Here is a 15,688-nt window from a genome sequence, read left to right on the forward strand (position 1 = left end):
CAAAAAACACATGCAGATAACTAGTAATGGATAGTTCAGTTCTCTGTGTACTTGTTCCCTCTGGTGGCAAGGTGAACAGCAATAGTAGCAATGATATCAGCTTCCCCTCCTAACCCCGGGCCTGCAGTCCAATTAAAGTCAAATGGTTAACATTCAGGAGGGTCTCACTGGAAACAGGCATACAACACACTACAGAAAGAGTGTGGCTAAGCATACTGTTATTAAGAATAACCAAATGAAGCTTCAGAGTGGTAGCCGTGTTAGTCTGTATCAGCAAAAAGAACGAGGAGTATTTGTGGCACCTTAGAGACTAATTTTTTTGGGCATAAGCTTTCATGGGCATGCATCTGATGAAGTGGGTTTAAGCCCACGAAAGCTTATGCCCAAATAAATTTTTTAGTCTCTAAAATGCCACAAGTATTCCTCGTTCTTTTTGCAAATTAAGCTTGCTTTGTAACCAATGAAAAAGGTCAGAGATGCTGCAACAGTTTCAGCAAAATACATTACCTTGAGTGGAGCTACTGTCAGGTCAGCTTCAGTCTTTCTTTTCTGAAGTTCCTCAGTCTAAAAGAATGAAAAACATTTTGTACTCAGTTATTCAAGATTCTCTTTACAATGTTTTGGTAGTTTAAGGAGCTGCTTCATCACTGGCCACCTCAGGTTACTTAATCACAGCAACACCACATTAAAAGCCTTATTCTGATATCCATCATTATGTATGCATTTCCTCATGTACCCTATGAATCTTCTATACAGCTTCTCCGGAGAGTAGTTTCCCCTTTCCTCATCTATAACATGTGGTAACAGAAGGAATTTTCTCCATGAGCATTTGATGACAGATTTCAAATGTGTGCATAGATCATGTGTGCATGAATCTTGGCACAACTTTGGATAGACTTTGCTATGTTTTGTAGTCTTGTATAGCATCTATATTTTACAATGATGGGAATTTTAGAAATCCAGATATTGGAGAGAGGAGAGCAAGATTCCCCAGAGAAAAAATTTGGATGCCATTTTGCCTGCAGTTAGACTACAGGAATTATAATGGAGCTTGGCAGCAGCCTTAACCATGGAAAGACTATCATCTTTCCATGTCAGGCACTCAGACATTTTACTGCCATCTTTTCACTCCCTAGCCATGATCAGCTTTATGTGGCTGCACTGCACACACCATTTTATTGCCCTTATAACCATTCCTTAGAAAGAAGAATATTTTGGTCCTTTCATGTCAGAAGAATAAAGTGGAATCAGCAAGCTAAGCCCATGTTAGTCCACTCAGTTAAGCACGTAAAAGCCAGCTTTATTATACCTTTTCATACAGCTGAGCCTGAAGGCATTCCACTTGGTTTTGCAAGTCTTGAAACTGACTTTGTAATACAGTCTGGTCCCTTAGTTGGGATTTTAAGGTCAGCACTTGCTGTTCTAATCCCTTATTGGCTATCCTATCCCCTTTCAGTTCTTGGACTTCCTTCTGTGTGTATTCAAGAAAACAAATATACATATATTTTTAAGCTTGATGTATAAACTCATACAACTATTCTTAGTAGAGAATGCTAAAAGAATACCCAAAATCTGTCAATCAAAATGTGCACTTACCTCATATGTCAAAATTATTTTTTTAACCTTTAAAGCCAGTGTAGGTGTATAACTTAAAGTATCATAAATATATTAGTGTCTGTCAAACAAGAATGTTAAAGCACCTTTCGAACAATGAGTTCACAATACCCTTGTGAGATGGCTATAATAAGAATAGGTATTTCACATATGGGAAAACTGAGGCACAGACAGATTAAATGACTTATCCAAGGTCATAAAACAAGTAAGTGCCAAACAGTTCAGGAGTGCCCCACCCGCTGCTACTACTGCTATATAACACATCCCTTCTTTCCCACACACATTCATTTCAAACAGCCGTATTCTCTCTCACACATCTATTTTATTCTCTGAAAACCATTAAAATTAACTGAGCATCTAATATGTTATTTTATTTAAAAAGGTAATATAAGAGGTTATGGAATTTGGAGGAAGACAAACTTTTGAATGTAACTCCTGTTCTTTTGATTTGTTCTGTTTCATACATTTAAACTGAAAGGATTTGTGAGGATTTTAAATTCACAGTCTGAACCAATATATCAACTCCAAGATCTACCACCAAGAAACTATGCAGAATATACAGACTCAGAATGGGGCTGCATATGAAAAATATATATGGTCTTATGACCTTATATACACAAAAGTCTGGAATTATTAATTAGACACATGTAGTACTGTTCAATTTTCCCACACTGTGTTGTAAAGTATACGTTTAAATTGATTAAACTTTAAAACCTTAATTTAAAAACTTAAGTTAAATCCACCAAAACACCATTTTAAAATTACAGTATTTTTGAGACTACACATGCAGGAATGTAGTTTAATTTCAGCAGCTATTTATAACTATATAACTGGTAGAAGAACTGTTATTCATCTATGGTCTATAGCAAATATATATATATATATGGTGTTTTTCTTAATTCTGTGACCAACATCCTGGATTTTATATCACTGGACCACAGACCACAGTATCAGAGACGGCTCTGTTTCATAGTAAACAATAGTAAACTGCAGTAAACACCGCCAATATGGATAAAATTTGAGGTTTGTCATGAAACTCACCCCTTCTCACTGGAATTTTAATGAGTGAACATGTGTGTCTCTCTAATTTTTAGCTCCCTCTTGTGTTTCGAAAACAGAACACAAGTGTCTATTAGACTTGTGCAGCCAGGCTGATTAGGGTCGAGACATCAGGATCTGATGGTATCTACCAGTAAAAATAGCCAAAGGTATGGAGATAAGACGTGGTTTTTCTACGTTACTGAAATCATCCACCTTTTTATTCCTTAAGTAAATGCCTACCAGTGATTGCGGAGGATACAACTGCTGATTGAACTGAGGAGCTTTAATTCAGTGACAAGAGGAAAATAAAATATGATTCTCTTTGCATTATGTTTAGTTTAAAGACACTGACTCTTTCTGTGCATTTGCTGACCAACTCTGAAACCAGAAGAACTTCCAGAGCAAATATAGTACTGTTCATAGATTTTTAGGGATAGAAAGGATAATTTATGATCATCTGAATAACCTCCTGAATAACAAAAGCCATTGAAATCACCTGTTTTGGGGTCAGATTTTCATAACCGCTCAGCTCCCATTTAAATCCCCAAATAAGGCCAGATTTTCAAAACTCCCAAATAAGGGCCAGATTTTCAAAAGGGCTCAGGAGCCAGCAGCTCCCACTGTGAAACCTATGGCCAGATTTTCAAAATACTCAACATGCTGAAGTTTTTAAAAAGATACTGGGCACATAATTAGTTCTCTAAATGAGAGCTAAGCTCTTCTGAAATACGTGGCCCTGATTATAAATGCTGAGCAGTTCTGAAAAACTGTCCCAAGATTGGAGAGGGAGCATGTATAGTGGTTAGAGAACAGGACTTGGAGTCAGAAGTTTTATGTGGGCTCTGCCACTGATGTGCTATAGGACCTTGAACTTATCCTCTCAGTGCCTCATTTCCTCCCCTATAAAATGATTACCTCCTGTACGGCAGCTCAGAGCCCCATATCAACCTACTGCATGGTGGTGCAGAAAGTCTTGCATCTGCACTCAGCACCCCAGTTAATACCAATGATGTGTGCAGACTCTGAGGTAAGCGATAGACTTCAACCAGTGCTTCCCATAAGCAACAAACACTCATTTAAGAGCAAGCTGACAAGCAATCCTAGCTATATGTGTGGGATATCTTATCTCTCTCATCTAGACCATTAAACACCCTTGCATCCTCTCTCAAGCTCTGCAGAGATGATACAGTCTGTGAGGTAGGGTAGCTTAGCACTGAAATTAAGCTATAGTGATTTACAAATTGACTATGTTAATATCTTCCTGGGGTGAAGTGCAATCTTTTGTCTATGATGGCAACCAGACATGTCAAACGAACAAAAAAAAAAACACACAGAAATTGGGCTTGTTTTTGGCTTAATTGGCTTGTGAGTTGCTTGTTGGCTAATTTTGGTTTGTGGCTTTTTTTTTTTTTTGGATCAGCTCCTGGAAAGCAGGGGCAAGGGGAGGCAAGCAGGGGCAAAGGAGGGAGAGAGTCAGGGGTGCACAGCAGGCCCACCACAGTCCCAGCACAGCACGCCGGGGGGATCTAGTCACATAGTGTTGGGGTTCTTAGGGATTGGCTTGTTTTGGCCTTGGTTTGAAATGGGATTAACTTGATTTTTGGCTTATTGTGAAAGCCAGAGTGCTTATTTACATGAAAGTTGGCAACTGTGGTGGCAACTTACTATAAATACAGCTGCAATCCTCAGCCCAACCAGTTACAATCAGGAGGGGAAACATGCCCAGAAAAGCAGCTCATGTTAATCACCATGCCAAAACTCTTACATTTGTTTGTTTGTTTTAATTAAAAGAATGACTTTCTACCAAGCAAAATTCAGATCATTTTCTTCACATTGAACACAAAGCCATTATTATTTAGAGCTTCATGGTTGTAAAAAGGTTTCTTGTAAAACGGAAAATTCATACGGAAGCAAATTGAGAATAGAACATTTATTAAAATAAATTCACTCCATATCTCAGCAATAGAGCCTTGGCTATTGTTAGGATAGTTTGTGTATAATAAGAGCTTTTCTCCCTTTCAGTTCAGCTTCCCCTATTGTTTAATCCTGACAGTGAAGTCAATATCCTGTGTTTAATGCATCACAGACTCTTGCCATGGAAATAATTGCAGTGTCACATACTCATGAGGGGGCAAACTCTGCCTTCAGATGTATGTTTGTAGCCCCTTTGATCTCAGTGGGAGCTGAGTGTGTACATCCAAGAACAGAATTTAATCCCACGACCTGTTTGAATTGGACAAAGAGAGGGACTCTGAAAGTGGAAGGGGAAGCTATTGCATAAATGAACATCAGTAATTAGCAAACTAAAAAAATTTATGAAAGCAGGACAAGATCAGCAATGAAGATATTTATGGTTTGGTTTCAGCAACTTCTCAGGCATTAACATATTATTAGGAAGGAAGACCAACAAATTACAAAGTGTGTTTTCTAAGGAATGCTGCTACATGGCTGGCAATCACATGATCGACAAAAGTGTCAGTAGCAAGATAATATTGCCAATGATGGACAAAGACTGAACATCAAGATAGACTGTCTTAAGGACCTAGCTACAGATGGATCTGGGTGGCACTCAATCTGCAAGGAGGTTATGTCTCTTTGGGATTTGACTTGATGGTGATATTTATTTGAAGGAGTTCTTCAGTACAAATGTTTATTTAAAACTTTGTCCATAGTGCTTGTTGCAATGCTGTCTGAACACCTCATGAACATTCAATTAACTTACCTTCATGACACTCCTGTGAAGTATGCCAATATTACTTGAAGGGCTGGTTTAAAATTTTCCATCCAAACTGGTTTTGGATGGAAAATTGGATTTTCATCTAAATGAAAGTTTTCAAGAAACAACTCTGCTTTTTTCAAAGTTTTTGATCTTTCATCAAAAAAACAACCCCCTGAAAACCAAAACCCAAAATATTTAGACTCAGATATGCCACGTGCCTCATGGGAGATGAAGTTCAGTTAGTTCGTGTCTCTATTCTCCTCTATGGGCTGGGCTCCCCTAGACTACATCTCCCACAAGTCCCGTGACACAAAGAGGAGAGACTGTGGTGTATCATGGGAGATGTAAACCTACCAGGGAGATGGCTTAGAGAGGAAAGTGTGAGCATGACCAGCTCTAATTACTATCACATCCCACCATTGAGGAACTGAGGCACAGCGAGATTAAGTGACTTGCCCAAGGTAAACAGGAAACCTCTGGCAGAGCCAGGAAATAGAACCCACATGTTCTGAGTTCCAGTTTAGTTCCTCAACCTCTTATCAAGTCCATGTATAAATCTGTTTTTATATTTATTTTGCTTGAATTTTCATTTACTTTTATTATATAATTTCTGCTGTTTACTTTTTTAACTATATAATTAAACATACTAGTCAATGGAGTTACTCAGGATTTATGCTGGTTGAACTGAGAGCAGAATTTGGTCCAGCTGTTCCTATCATTCCTTTTAGGATTGTGTCTCAACTCCCCTGAACTGGTATTTATTAACCCCAAAGTTGAATATATAGATGTAAAGGATTCCATAAAGCCTAGCTGGCATCATGGCAAAACTCCCATTGACTTCAGTGGGGTCAGGATTTCACCTAATGTGTCCAAATAACGAAACTGATCCTGAGAGATGCAGAACATCCATATCTCAGTGGGATTTGTGGGTGCTCAGCACTTCGAAGATCAGGCCAAAAAACGGTAGTAATATGCCAATAGCAGCAGCACTGAGATACCCCTGTGGAATGAGAAGACAGCAGCCAGGCAAATAACCCTGGTACATCACAGTGTATAATGGTGAGGAAAGGGGAAACTTTAGCCAAGGATAGCACGGTGATCCCTGTTATAAAAAATTATGTGAATTCTTTAGTGTTCCTGCAGAGCAAAAGGACTTTGCTTTTAAAGTTGTCATCTACAATATGAGCAGTAAACTGCTCAATAGTCAGTTTATCTATTTTGGAAAGGTTGAATCATCCCTGCCTGGATTTGAACCTCTGCTTTCGGTAAATCTAGGTGTTTCAGGTTTGTTTCAAAATCTGTTATTCTGAACACTAACCCTTTTTCCGCATCCAAATTGTCTTCTCCCAAGGAGTACATTTTTCCTCCACTCTACTTACACACATACCATTAACTGGCAGCACTGCTTTCTAAGCCTTTTCCCACCATCTGCTTGTTTAAGTTGATGTAATTCAGAGAGTGCCTGTGTCAACTGAGTTCTGACCTCTTCATATTTTGCTTCTACAAAGCCAAGTTCTCGGTACCAGTTCTGAGCCTACCAGAGAAAAGGAATGAAAAAATAAAATTACAGATAGTAGTTAATATCACTTCCCAGTATGTACTTACAACCTACGGGCTGGATTCTGATCTTGCAGACACCAGCTTTACACTGGGTGTAACTCTACTGAATTAAATGGAATTAGACCATGTAAAGCTGGCCCCACAACCAAAACGGAACCAGGCCCTTGGAATAAATCCTAAAAGAAAATTATCCATGTGAAGTACATGCACTTGAAAACTCTGAGTGAAGCTCAATAACTGATATACACAGTATTTCAAAGTATCTTAAGTGAAAATCAGACTAAAAATAGGATTTTATCAGCAGGAAAAAATTAGAAAATCTTGCATTTAAAACACTGGAAACAGGGAACACAAACGGAAAAAATCATCTGTCTGTTTTTGCATTATTTCCATGATGCATTATCATAGATTCCACTATTAATTGTAATTTTGAAAATGTAATTGCGAGATGGCATGCAATTAAGCATGACTAATCTGCTACCCCCTTACATGTAAGAGCTCAAGTCTTCTTCCTTCTGACTGTTTGAAAACAAAGGCTACCCTTCTTCTAATTTAACAAAAGAAGATTTTTGTACTTTTAACATTTTCTTTTATTTATAAAAAGACCAAAGTTGGTCAGGTAAGGAGCTAATTACTGAGACAGTCCCTTCACATGTAATCTAAAAGTTTATTGGTCACCATCTGAACAGACAAATGCATGAACAGCATCACTCATTCAAAGCCATAAAAAACCCCACTTCTTCTATTCCTGAGAGAAATGAATTTATCTTTAAAACAATTTTTTTAAATAAATCTTTCATCGAACTATCCCTACATAAATTTGCCACTGTGCAATCTTATTACTGTTACCCTTTTCCTTGCTCACCATGTCTACTTGTTACTATGAGTTATTGTACCATGTCTACAACTATTTTTGCCAACACCTGTTTTGCAGCAGCTAGGAAATGTGAACTTGCCATCAAGCGCTGGAGGAATGTATTCCTATTTAGATAATGGACAATGTGGTTTGTTTTTGCAACAGAAAAAGATGAGGAACACTGAAGTTGGTCTGTTATGAAAGGCACAACTCAAGAAGAAGTTTCCTTTGCTTGGGGTTAGGTGGGTGATCTTTGGCATTGTGATGGCTGCACACAACGATGGCAATTAGATGGCTGCACACAACGAAACGTGGACTTCCAAAGGCAAGGGTACTCATTCAGTGAAGATATTCCGTAATTCAAAACTTCATGGTTACTTTGTGGCCTCTGAGTGGATACTGCAATTTGTTTCTCTTTATCCCTCGGCAAAGGAAATGCCTTTATGTGTACCTCAGGTTTTTCATGCTTCTGTGTCTTGAATAAACCCTTTTCATTTGAAAACTGGAAACTTTGCATTTAGCACTGTCTTAATCATCAGAGTTTCTAAGTTACCACAATCATTCATATTTATCTTTCCTAATGGGGGGAAAGCCGTTCTGCCCAGAATCTAGATGACAAACTCTTTGTGCAAGGGTCTCCTTATTAAGCACTTTCTGTTGTGACTCTGATAAGGCAATGCAACTGTAATTCAAATTCTGACCAATAATGAATGACTGTACACGTCATCACTTAACTGGGGGCATCAAAGAGACACAGGTTGGTTCTCTAGATCAGAGACTTTTTCCTTTTGTAATTCTTTGGAACACTGGTGGAAACAAGAAAAGTACGAGAAGAAAACAAGAAACGGATTTGCTTCACATAAATATAACAAATGGGAGATTACCTCTTTTTTGGCCTTTTCTAATTCCCCTTGTTGTACTTTTAGTTCTTCCTTTGACCTTTCCAGTTGTTCTTGCATTGCACTGTTGCTTTCAGATGTGCTGCCCTGGATAAAGGGCAGAAAAAGAAACAATTCCCTTCACGCATTTAAAGTAACACACAACTTCTTAAAGGTGTGTGTGAATTATTTTCAGCTCTTGAAAGGAGGGCTTTATAATTTAGGAAGTGTAAGAGTAAACTAGGTATGGTATTTCCATCTCTTTGTACCGTGGGTCAGATCAACAGCACAAAGGAGACATAAAATTGCCTTAAGGAATCAGCAGAGGATTGTCCTAATATAGAGGAATCTTCAACTAGTGTACATCAGCTGCTCTTGGCTCCTTGAAACAATGGAAGCCATGAGCCAAGCTGAGGTGGGCAGGGGTTGTATCGAGGACAGGAATCTATTTGCTTCTTCTATTTCCCTCTTCTCCCCAGGTACGCTAAGCACTGCTCTGTTGTAAGTAGGGATTTAGCCCTGTATCTTTCCCAGTATCTCAGGGCAAACTCAACATTTTTGGGATTCCCTTTTTAAAGAGATACAGATACATCCAAAAATATCTAAGAACATTTTGGACCTGATTCACCAGTACATTTATTCCTGTTTTATGAGGTAAACCTGGGCCAATGAGGAGGAATAATTCTGCTGGTTTATAGTTTCAAGGGAGGGGTTTTTTTTCTTATTTTTTCATTTAAATTACTAAGAATATTTGCATGAAAATAAGATCTTGGAGATAAATCTGCTCCTGCTGATCATCCTCAGCGGCAGTCAAATTCTGTATTTATTACATTACAATAGTCTCCTCAGAAATTAATTGTGATATTGGTGAGGTTTATGAATTTAGGGGGAGAAAAAGCAGGAGCAGAAGAACCATTAAGAAACAAAGATCCTGTGTTCAGGCAAATATCCCTAGCAATCAAAACAATGAAGAACAACACAATTTTTTTTTCTAAATGTGAACATTCTCCACAGTTTACATCACTGCTATGGGGCCCTAAAGACTTCATTTCTATGGAATATGTACCTGGACAGTAGAACTAGGAGGGAACTGGATTTCCATTGTGAAATGGAACAAAGCCAAAAAATTTCAAAATTTCCTGTGAAACAAAATTCTGAAAAAAAATTTCAGCTTGATCTAAATGCTTAGTTGTGATAGAACTGAAATGTCTCATTATGAATTTCAAGTTTTAAAAGGTCAGGATCATTGTTTTCTATATAATTTTTTTAGTTTGAAAAAGTCATTTAAAAAATGAAAAAATCAAAATATTCTGTTCTGACAATGTCAAAACAGGACATTTTGACATTGAAATGCTTCATTTGGTCAAAAATCAATGTTTTTAAAAAATCATTTGTTTCAGCTAAAATTGTCCAACCAAGTTTAGTGTAGATAAAGTGGCTTTCTACACTAGCCATTCTGACATTTGTGAAAAGAATGTATTTTTATCATAAAAATTGAAAACTGCTCCATTTGGGTTCATTTTACCTTTGCAGACTCTTGTTGCAGTTCCATATTCTCCAGCACTTTAACACAACATTCAGAAAAACTGTTGCTTGATATTTTGTCTTCCGTTTCAAAGGTTAACTTTGCCAGCTCTAGTCTCTGAGAAGTCTTTTGGAGCACCCTGGAGATCGCAATGTTTTGATCACCCAAAAATGCACTTATCCCAGCATTACTGAAATGGCATTTAGAAGTCTCAGTGTTTTTAGAACATCCCACTTGACAATATCCTTTAATGCTACCAATTTCCTCTTCTGAACAGGTGTCTTTATCTTTCCTAGTGAGATAGCTTGAGGGTTCTATAACTTGAATTACTTTTCCTTTAGTATGTATTTTACCAGAAGCCACCTCTGTTTCCTTTGCTTGTATTCTATGTGGTAGACTCTTATTTTCTTGCTTCAATCTTAGCAACTTTCCCTCTATTCCTGAAATTTTATCTTTTATCAGGTCTTCATAACTGATTCCAAGAGCAGACATTATTTCCTTCAATTCATTGTTTTCTTGAAGAATGTTCTCAATTACTTTCTGAGATTCTAGAAGCTGTTCAGAACTTTCCCTATGGACCCCATCCATATCATTTTTCAGTATATGTTTTTCCTCTTGTAGATCAGAAATTGTTTGGTAGCATTTGGTTTTGCACTCATTCAATTCAGAAATCATTGTCATGTGTTTGTCTTGTTCACATTTTAGCTCACTCAAACTTCCCAATAAAGTTTCTTTATCTCCTTCTAGTTGAGATATTATCTGTAAATTTCTCTCTCTCTCTTCTTCCAGTTCATGAGTTTTTTTTATGTATTTTTCTTTGTCTTGTAATAGTTTAGCTATTTCTCTGAAAAAGCTATTTCTCTCCTCTTTGAGACCAGAAAGCAGCTGGAAATATTTAATCTTCTTTTCATCAAGAGCTACAATTTTCTTGAGAAATGTATTTGATTCCATCACTGGTATTTCTTTTTCAGAATTTCTATCTTCCTCTTTAACCAGGTGAGAGACATTCTTGGAAAGGATTTCAGTCTCACCCAAGAGAACACAAATCGCTCCTGGGCACCTAAAATTCTTTTCTTTTGAAATACTGTTATAACATTTACCATATATTTCCTCCTTGGCTAATAACTTTTGGGAAGAGTCATTATCAGTTTCATGTACTGTTAATATGTGTTGAGAATATGCATCTATCTCCTCTTCTAGTGCACACATCTTCTGATAATATCTATCATTCTCTTCCTGTAACATGAGGAGTTTCTGTGAGTAACTCCCATTCTCTTTCATCAGTGCAGATATTCTTTGAGAATATATATCCATGAGCTTCTCTAACTTATCTATTTTCAGGGTATATCCATTGTTTTCTTCTGCTGCTGATAGATAATGAACATGTTCAAAATATTCTTCCTCTTGTGCTAACCCTTCATTTAAGTATAAATTTCTCTCTTGTGCAGGAGACAATATATTCAGTGGATACATATATTTATCTTCCTTCAGTGCAGACAGTTTTTGAGAGCATTTATTATATTCTTTTATCTGATCATTCATTTGTTTACATGATGACTTATCCTCAATTTCTCGTTCAGACAGTTTCAAACATTGCTCTCTCTTTTCTTTCAGTCCAACACTTTTTTGTCGACACACTTTTATTTGGTCAGTTAGATTCTTGGGTTGTTTACCCTTCTCTTCTGTCACAAAAATGTTCTTTTCTAGGCATCTTCTGTTCATTTCATCAAAGGTACAGATTGCTAAATGTTTTCCATGTTCATCCTTAAATTCAGAGTTCTCTTGGGGATATACCTCTAATTCCTTGTGTAGGACAGACATGTTTTGGTCACCTGGAATGCTTGCTGCATGAAATTTTGGTTCTGCTTTTTGCTCCCCAGTTTCATCATGTGCAATTTTAATTAAAACTTTGGTGGCTTTTTCAGAAATGCAAGTTATTGTTCTGATTTGTGCTTTCTCGTCCCTTTTTTCTTCTCGCTGAGATTTCTCTGGACCATTTTGATTTTTTTCATCACCTATTTCTTTATTTGGGTTTTTCTTTTCATCTGTGCTTTTCTGTATAGCTTTTTTATTTTGCAAACATTTTTCCATATAATGTTTTTCAACCTGGAGTTTGAAAATTTCAGTCTCAGTGTTAGCAACCTTTTCCTTTAGAGCTTCAGAATCTTTACCAGAAGAAACTCCTTTCACAACATGCAAGATGCCATTAGAAAGACAAAAGTTATTGTGATATGTCTGGCTGTAATTCAAATTCAGCATTTTGTTCACTGGGAAAACAGATTCTGATCTGACAGCTAGGACCCTGTGGATTTCAGGTTCTAGCAAGACAAACTGAGGCTCAATCAAAGTGGCAACCTTGAAGACAGGAGAAGGATTAGCTGGTTGATTTATAGCTTGTTCCTTTAAGAGAAAGAAATATTCTTTTTCTTTGGTCCCCTTACTTCTCCCATCATTGCTTAGCCTCTCAGAGCAAGATAAGATTAGCTGTCTGTTTTTAAGCTGGCTTGGAGTACATCCAAACAGAGAAGCACCATCTGATCTTTGTGTGCCGAGTATGACCTGGTAATAAAGAAAAGAGAAAGTGTCTCAAATTGAAAAACATAAGCTATAAGAAAAGTTGCCATGTTGCTATTTCATATATACTTGCCTTTTGACTTGACCGTCTTGAAACATTTTATTATATATATATTGTTAGCCAATATCATATAATCTATGAATGTCTTATACTCATGCTCATCTTCCTTGTTGAAATCTATTAGTAGTTAAAGTGTGGTAACCTCTGTTCTTTGTATGTGTTATGAGGTGATGTCTGGAGTCCCAGGAGGCCCGAAGTCTGTGTTGTTGCTGAAACAACTTCCTGGGACACCCTCCTTGTTTAAACAGGGTGCTTAGCCAATCAGAGGGCCACAGCATACTGTCACTCTGGCTGCCTTGGGCGGGACTTCCAGTAGCTTCTATTCTCCATAGTTAAAAGCCTCCCAGTTAGTCAGGTGGACGCAGATGTCAGGAGCTGTGGAAGGAAGTTGTGCTGTTGGAGAGACTGAGCAGTACACACCATATCAGGCACAAGGAAGGAAGCTCCCTCGCTGGCTTATGATGAAAATGGCTCAATAAACTGTGATCCTTGTCTCTAGAGAGAGAAAGGTTACATATAGGGTCACAGTGAACCTCTGAGGCTAGCGAAATCCGCCAGGAAACGTGGGACCCACAGAGGCAAGGACAGAGCTTTGTCACAACACATACAAAGAACAGAGGTTACCACACTTTAACTACTAATAGATTTCAACAAGGAAGATGAGCACTTAACATAAGTACTTAGGATAAAAACCCACCCATCCATATGCACTGTTGCTCTCTCTGTTGCCTATTCGGCACTTGAACATTATGTGGCGTTATCCGTGCCATTGAAGGTGAAATCCTGGCTCCACTGAAGTCAATAGTAAAACTCCCATTGACTTCAACAGAGCCAAGACTTTACCCTGAACACAGAATATGTCATCAGGAGCCATAGTCAAGATCCAAGAGCTGGAATTCATTATTTTATTAGACAAACAGAAAATCTGTGTGATATATGTATAGTAATAATGTCTGTAAGGGTAAAATACCAACATGTAAATACTATTTTTCTGGGTAAATCTGTCTTCTACTTAGAGCAAAATTTTGACAGCTTGTTCTGGAAGACATACATTTATACTAATTCCTAAATTCCCTCTGTCTGCTCCTTATTTATCTTGTGATTCACAGATAATGCTGTGCTTGCAAAGTTAGCAAATAATAGCAACAACTTTCTTCTCACCTGTTCAGTGTCAGCTATCCTGTGTTCTTCACCAGTTTCCACCAAGGCACTGGAGCTGTGCTCCAAAAATGGTATGAGAAGTTCCTTTGGCAACCCCTCCACATTATTAAGCCAGCCATATCCACACTCTGATGCTATCTCTGTTATGATAGAGCATTTAAACATGTGTAAGGCTGCTGAATGAAGTACGCCAAGTAACAAAAAATCTGGCATGAAGCATGAGAATGAAAAATATTGTAAGCTCTATACATGCAAAACCAATATGATATGTGATTAATCACACGCATTTTAATGGGCAGATGAACACTGTGATTTAATAATAAAATATACTAATAAATAATAATATTTACAATATAACCCCTTTTTCACAAACTAGTTAGGAATTGAGGAGTTCATAAAATTGAAACTTTCATAAAATTGGACATGTCAAAATTATAGTAGGTATGTTACATATGTTGCAGTATGGTACACTTTCTTTTTGTCCTTCAAATGAGTGCAAAGTAATTTCCAATGCACTGAAGGCATCAGAATGAGAAGGGATGTCACCTTTATTATCGACATAACTTTCATTATGTGATTTTTCTTCCATCTAGAAAAATGGTTCGTATAACCATCATTTATAAGATTGATGTTTGTAAAAACCAAGGTTCTACTGTAATATTAATAAGTTCTTATATAGGGTTTTCATCCACAAACCTCAAAGCACTTTACAAAAGGCGGTTAAGTGCTATCCACATTTTATAGATGGCACAGAGAAGTTATAGATGTGATTTTCAAAAATGGCCTACATTTGCTTCCATTGAAATCAACTGAAAAACTCCTATCGACTCCAATGGGAACAGCTAGGAGAATGCTGAGCTCTTCTGAGATCCAAGTGATCAGGACGTTGGTATTATATCTGATCTGAAAGACAACTCCTCCAGTCGCACAGCATACGCAAATACTACACTGCAACATTGGTTCAGTAGTGACTTGTAGGGAGATGTGTCTCCTAATGAATCACTTCTACAACTTCTTGCAGCTCCTAGGCTTTCCCCCGAGGTCTCACATTCAAGAACTACCAAAGACCAACTCTCTTGAGCTTATGAGATGTTGGGATCAGAGTTCACAATAGCATTGCAGCAAACCATATGCATCTGATCAACCCAAACATCCCCTTAGACACATACATATGCATCCCTTAATGAAACTCTTCCTTAACTATAGTGTATATGAAATAAAGCAGTATTCCTACTTGCTGTTGTATGAGACCGTTTGGTATGTTGTAGAAAAGATGGAGTTTGACTAGCTTTGTTTCTGGCTGGATCCAAGACCGCGTCCCTCTTCAGATTTATCTGCTCATCCTGGAAAAACAGGTCACCATTCTTAATGCAGAAAAAATGGGGAAATGAAAAGAAAAATAGTATAATAAAACTAGAAGTTTTAGTAATATATCACAAACTGCTGCACAATTTTCTTTATTGTGTTCCTTACATTTTTTTCCCAACCCCAATTTCTGCTTCCCAACCAATCAGACTTTGTAACAATAAATACTTTCTTTTCTATAGCACCTTCCATCTAATGTTTTCAACATGCTTTATAAATGTACAAAGAAAGTGGAGGTTGGTATTAGCCTGATTTTATGCATGGGGAAACTAAGGCACATAACAGCTAAGGGATTTGCCAAAGTTCATAGCAATAGTTTGAAGGAGTAGAACCC

General features: G+C 37.5%; 1 protein-coding gene across 6 annotated transcripts in view; it reads right to left on the reverse strand.

Moving 5' to 3' along the window:
* JAKMIP1 (janus kinase and microtubule interacting protein 1) overlaps window positions 1–15,688 on the reverse strand; it is a 381,847-nt gene that overhangs the window by 79,847 nt on the left and 286,312 nt on the right. For 5 of the 6 annotated variants that reach the window (XM_043512461.1, XM_043512463.1, XM_043512466.1 and 2 more), the window contains exons 6-12: window positions 15,224–15,353; window positions 13,990–14,129; window positions 10,194–12,752; window positions 8,675–8,776; window positions 6,762–6,908; window positions 1,310–1,471; window positions 508–564 (exon numbers count right to left, since the gene is read on the reverse strand). In XM_043512461.1, coding sequence (XP_043368396.1) covers window positions 508–564; window positions 1,310–1,471; window positions 6,762–6,908; window positions 8,675–8,776; window positions 10,194–12,752; window positions 13,990–14,129; window positions 15,224–15,353 — 3,297 coding nt within the window. The remainder of the gene's footprint in view (window positions 1–507; window positions 565–1,309; window positions 1,472–6,761; window positions 6,909–8,674; window positions 8,777–10,193; window positions 12,753–13,989; window positions 14,130–15,223; window positions 15,354–15,688) is intronic. The other variant, XM_043512464.1, reaches the window with a different exon arrangement.

Source organism: Dermochelys coriacea, chromosome 4 (genome assembly GCF_009764565.3).
Source record: "Dermochelys coriacea isolate rDerCor1 chromosome 4, rDerCor1.pri.v4, whole genome shotgun sequence".
Taxonomy (NCBI): domain Eukaryota; kingdom Metazoa; phylum Chordata; order Testudines; family Dermochelyidae; genus Dermochelys; species Dermochelys coriacea.